Source organism: Cebus imitator, unplaced genomic scaffold, assembly GCF_001604975.1.
Source record: "Cebus imitator isolate Cc_AM_T3 unplaced genomic scaffold, Cebus_imitator-1.0 Scaffold51, whole genome shotgun sequence".
Lineage (NCBI taxonomy): Eukaryota > Metazoa > Chordata > Mammalia > Primates > Cebidae > Cebus > Cebus imitator.
In genome coordinates, this window is record NW_016107366.1 from 9,970,575 (window position 1) to 9,975,631 (window position 5,057).

A 5,057-nucleotide genomic window follows, 5' to 3' on the forward strand; every position below is an offset into this window, starting at 1 on the left:
AAAAAAAAAAAAAAAAAAATAATAATAATAATAATATGGAACACTTCACGAATTTGTGTGTCATCCTTGGCAGGGCCCATGCTAATCTTCTCCGTATAGTTCCAATTTTAGTATATGTGCTGCCGAAGCGAGCACATGAATAATTCTTAACAATTTAATATCAGTAAAATGACTTGTGATTTTTACATTTAGTAAAGGGAGGAAGCGGTCAAAACAAAGACTAGATCAGATTCTCTTGGAGGCCTTCTTGGTTCTACCATCCCAAGGTTCTATTCACGTACAAAGCTCCTTTGGGCAGAATTCATATTTGTTTCTCTTAAACCAATCTGCTTCTCAGCCTGCACCCAGACCTCACTTGAGATAGCAGGCCCTCAGCTTACTTCTAGGTTTTGCCCTGTCTTGCTTCAGATTCACCCACTCTAGGATGCCTTCCTGGAGTATCTCAGTGGCCACTCTCCCAGCAAGCCCTCTCATTTTACACAGGGATAATCACCTGCATGGTTTTCTTTTGAGATGGAGTCTCGCTTTGTTGCCCAGACAGGAGTGCAATGATGCGATCACGGATCACTGCAACCTCCACCTCCCAGATTCAAATAATTCTTCTGCCTCGGCCTCCCGAGCAGCTGGGATTACAGGCGCCTGCCACCACACCTGGCAATATTTTTAGTAGAGATGGGGTTTCACCATGTTGGCCAGGCTGGTCTTGAACTCCTGACATCGTGATCTGCCCACCTCAGCCTCCCAAAGTGCTGGGATTACAGACGTGAGCCACCACCTGGCCATCATCTGCATTTTTTTAAAGCATGTTTTTGAGCACTCCTGTGGTTTGTTCTTCTGGGAAGGGCCTGCCCACTTTCATTAGCTTGGAAAGTTTCTGAATGGGACAGTCTCAGGTATCAGCTACAGGCTTCTCTGGAGGTGGTAAACATGCCTCCAATTGACTCAGGACTCCTTAATTGGGGGTGGAGGAGTCATTTATTTTTATTAAAAAGTTTAAAAATATTTCATGGTACCATAAAATTGTGCCTCAGGTCATTTATCGATTCACTCTTTCCATCCACACTGCTATCACCTTAGTCCAGGCCAACTTGCTCTTTCATCTGGATTCCTCCCAGGTTGTCTCAGCTACCTCGACTTCATTCTCCTTATTTCACCCAGTGTGTGCTTTGTCTGTCAGGGCAGATTACGCTGCTTTACACTCTTGAAGTTTACACACTATCCTAAGAGCAAGTTAAAAATCCACCTTTACTTACAAGGCCTATATAACCTGACCTCTGGCAGACATGCATCCCCTGCCACTGTGCCCTTCACTGAGCTCCAGCTGGCCTTCCTTAAGTTTCTAAAATGCCCTAGTATCTGCTCTGCCTCAGGGTATCTTAACACATTATTTCCTCTCCCTGATACAGAGTTCTAACTCTTCAAAATAAACAAGTGGGCAAACACAATGAAGGAGCCCTTTTACCTGGAAAACTCTTGTTCATCCTTAAGGTCTATGCTTCTATGCTTCATTTCCCTAAAGAAGCTTCCCTGCTGCCTCCTCAGGCTCAGCTGCCTCTCCCTGCTTTATCTCTTCTTTAACATTTATCATACTTTAGACTTATGATGACCTGTTCAATGTCTGCCTTCCTGGATAAACTGTGAGTTCTGTGAACACATATCCTATGTGTTTTGTTCCCTCATGGTTCCCCAGCGTCTGACACAGAGCATATAGTAGGTGCTCGAAAAATGTTTGTTAAATTTACATGGACCACCGAAATTTCAATTATGTAACCATTTATGTGACTATTTAGTAAATGGTTGTCTTCCCGCTAGACTGTGAGCTCTGAGCAGACAATAGGAACAGACATTGCCCTCAAGCAGGTCACAGTCTGCTGGGGAAAATGCTCCCATAATGGTACTGATGTGCAAGGGCAGAGCAGCAGCCACTGTACTATGGGGAGGTTGGGAAGATGTGGTGGCTGGAGACCTCGAATGGACCCTTAAAGAATGAAAAGGAGTTAGTCAAAAAGTATTGACAGGGCCCAGGTGCAGTGGCTGACGCCCGTACTCCCGGCACTTTGGGAAGTCGAGGCAGGAGGACTGCTTGAGACCAAGAGTTTGAGACCAGTTTGGATACCATGGCAAAACCACAAAAAAAAAAATTAGCCAGGTGTGGTGGTGCACGCCTGTAGCCCCAGCTACCCTGGAAGCTGAGGTGGGAGAATCACCTGAGAACGGGTGGTCGAGGCTGCGGTGGGCTGTAATCATGCCACTGCACTCCAGCCTGGAGAGTGAGACCCTGTCTCAAACAAAACAAAACAAAACAGAACAGGAGTTAGCTAAGGAATATTGACATGGGGTTTACTGACGCCTACAAACATTACAGTCCTGATGGACATAAAATGTGAAGCAGGAGTGGTGACGAATAAAGCTGGAGAGGCAAATGGCAACCAGGATCAGCCCTATGGATGATGGGGAGCCACCAAAGGTTTGAAGTGGGTGGGACATGAGATTTGTCTTTTCAATAAATCACTCCAGTGACTGGAATGGAGGAAAGGTTCAGAGGTGAGAAGATCAGAAGAGGAAGGAAGACCAGTCAGGAGGCTACTGCAAAAATCCAGGAAAAAAAAAAATAGAATAATATGAATATAGTGCTAGTAAAGATGGAGAGTATGAGACTGGTTCAAGAGATAGTAAGCAGAAGTTGGATTTGGTAACTGAACAGGTATGTTGACTGAGGGCTAGAAAAGAATCATGTTACAAAAGCCAAGAGAGTAGAGTTTCAAGAAAGGGAGTGATCACTAGTGTCAAATGTAGCAGAAAGCTCCAGGAAGATAAGGGCTGAAAACCACCCACTGGATTTGGCAACCAGTAGGTGAAGCTGAGTGTGAGTATAGATAAGTCTATAGGCGGTAGCTTCCACGGTGGGGAGGGAGTTAAAGATCCTGTTTCTTGACCTCAAATTTCAAAAAGTAAACAAGGTTGTCTCCTGGAAGTGAAAGGAATAAAGTGGCTAAGTAGGGGACCTGAGGGAAGAGAGGTTTTGGGAAAGTTTCTGAAGTTAAGGGGAGGAGAAGCAAATTGGAGGCTGAAGAGTATGTGAGCCCAGATGAGGTTGGGGAATCTGTGATGGAACCAAAGAGCAATGTGCCTTTCTCTTTTTAATTTTTTCTTTCTGGTAAGTATATAGAGCAACGATGTACCTTTCTCTAACAATGTGTATGCACAAGTATTTGTGTCAGTCATATTGCCCTCGACAATACACAGGAAGAAGTCAGGAGCAGAGGAAAGCAGATAATAGCACCATCTCATAGCTGTGGTCTCCAGGGCAATGTATTCTAAGGAGTGCCGAGAAGTGAGTGGTCCAGATGGAGCTAGAATGGGACATAAAAATAAGAAAGCACCAAAAGACCAAGAAAGAAATGAAAAGGGGCCGGGTGTGGTGGCTCAAGCCTGTAATCCCAGCACTTTGGGAGGCCGAGGCAGGTGGACCACAAGGTCAAGAGATCGAGACCATCCTGGTCAACATGGTGAAACCCTGTCTCTACTAAAACTACAAAAAATTAGCTGGGCATGGTGGCGCGTGCCTGTAGTCCCAGCTACTCAGGAGGCTGAGGCAGGAGAATTGCTTGAACCCAGGAGGCGGAGGTTGCGGTGAGCCGAGATCGCGCCATTGCACTCCAGCCTGGGTAACAAGAGCGAAACTCCGTCTCAAAAAAAAAAAAAAAAAAAAAAAAAAAAAAAAAAAAAAAAAAAAAAAAAAAAAAAAAAAAAAAAAAAACAAAAAAAAAAAAAAAAAAAAAAAAAGAAAGAAATGAAAAGAAAAAACAGATTGGTGGTGGTATCTAAGAGGTTTTTCCCATCAGCCTGAGCACTTAATAAGTAACAGCTAATGCTTATATAGCACTTACTGTATGCTAGGTACTGTTCTTAGTGTTTTACATATATTAACATTTAACCCTCACTACAATCTCATTAGGTATTGTTAGTATCCCCATTTTACAGATGAGAAACTGAGGCCTAGAGGTTTAAAAACTTGCCCAAGAGGCCAGGCGTGGCGGCTCACACCTGTAATCCTACCACTTTGGGAGGCCGAGGTAGGTGGATCACCTGAGGTCTGGAGTTCCAGACCAGCCTGACCAACATGGTGAACCCTGTCTACACTTAAAAATATATAAAAATTAGCCTGGCGTGGTGGCACAAGCCTGTAATCCCAGCTACTTGAGAGGCTGACTCAGGAGAATTGCTTGAACCTGGAAGCCCAGGAGGCGGAGGTTGCAGTGAGCACCACTGCACTCCAGCCTGGGTGACAGGGCCAGACTCCATCTCAAAAAACAAAACAAAACAAAAAACTTGCCCAAGGACATATAAGAGTAAGAAAATAAAAAAGGGGAAATTAAGTCTTCTCTTTCCAAAAAGGCATGAACAACTATCTCCAACCCCACCCCAGCTTTTAACTGGGAATTCCCCAAGAATTAAGATGGAATGCTGGCCAATTATCTATTTTTCTTAAGTTATGTTAAGACCAACGTTGAGAGAAACACAGGAGGTCCTTATGCAACATTTGCTGAATGAATGTCAGACTTCCCTGCTAGGAAATTACCCAGTAGGTAGCATGCTACTTTCAGGTCTCTATCAAATGTTAATCCTCTCTCTTAGTCCTTATCAGCAACATAAACAGCTCAGGGCATTCTCAGATTTGCTGGGTTACTGCTGAGAGGCTGTCAAGGAGTCCCCAGGCTAGCTAGGGGAGGAATAAAAACACCCCCAGACGTCTGGGTCTGGGTGTGGTGGTTCGCGCCTGTAATCCCAGAACTTTATAGGAGGCTGAGGCTGGTGGCTCACCTGAGGTGAGGAGTTCAAGACCAGTCTGGCCAAGATGACAAAACCCCAACTCTACTAAAAATACAGAAATTAGCCAGGAGCGGTGGCACATGCATGTAATCCCAGCTACTTGGGAGGCTGAGGCACAAGAATTGCTTAAACCCAGGAGGCAGAGGTGCAGTGAGCTGAGACCCTGCCACTGCACTCTAGCCTAGGTGACAGAGTGAGAGTCTTGTCTCAAAACAAAATAAAAA

At 44.7% G+C, this 5,057-nt stretch overlaps 1 protein-coding gene and 1 non-coding gene across 4 annotated transcripts in view; both read right to left on the reverse strand.

The window, feature by feature from the left end:
• Positions 1-5,057, reverse strand: part of BSDC1 (BSD domain containing 1) — a 31,744-nt gene that overhangs the window by 25,026 nt on the left and 1,661 nt on the right. For 2 of the 3 annotated variants that reach the window (XM_037738260.1, XM_037738259.1), the window contains exon 3: positions 1,866-1,871. The exons of the other annotated variant lie outside the window; for it this stretch is intronic. In XM_037738260.1, coding sequence (XP_037594188.1) covers positions 1,866-1,871 — 6 coding nt within the window. The remainder of the gene's footprint in view (positions 1-1,865; positions 1,872-5,057) is intronic. 3 annotated transcript variants of the gene reach the window in all.
• Positions 30-135, reverse strand: LOC119471137. Its single transcript, XR_005200135.1, has one exon. It is a non-coding gene; the product is annotated as a U6 spliceosomal RNA (small nuclear RNA).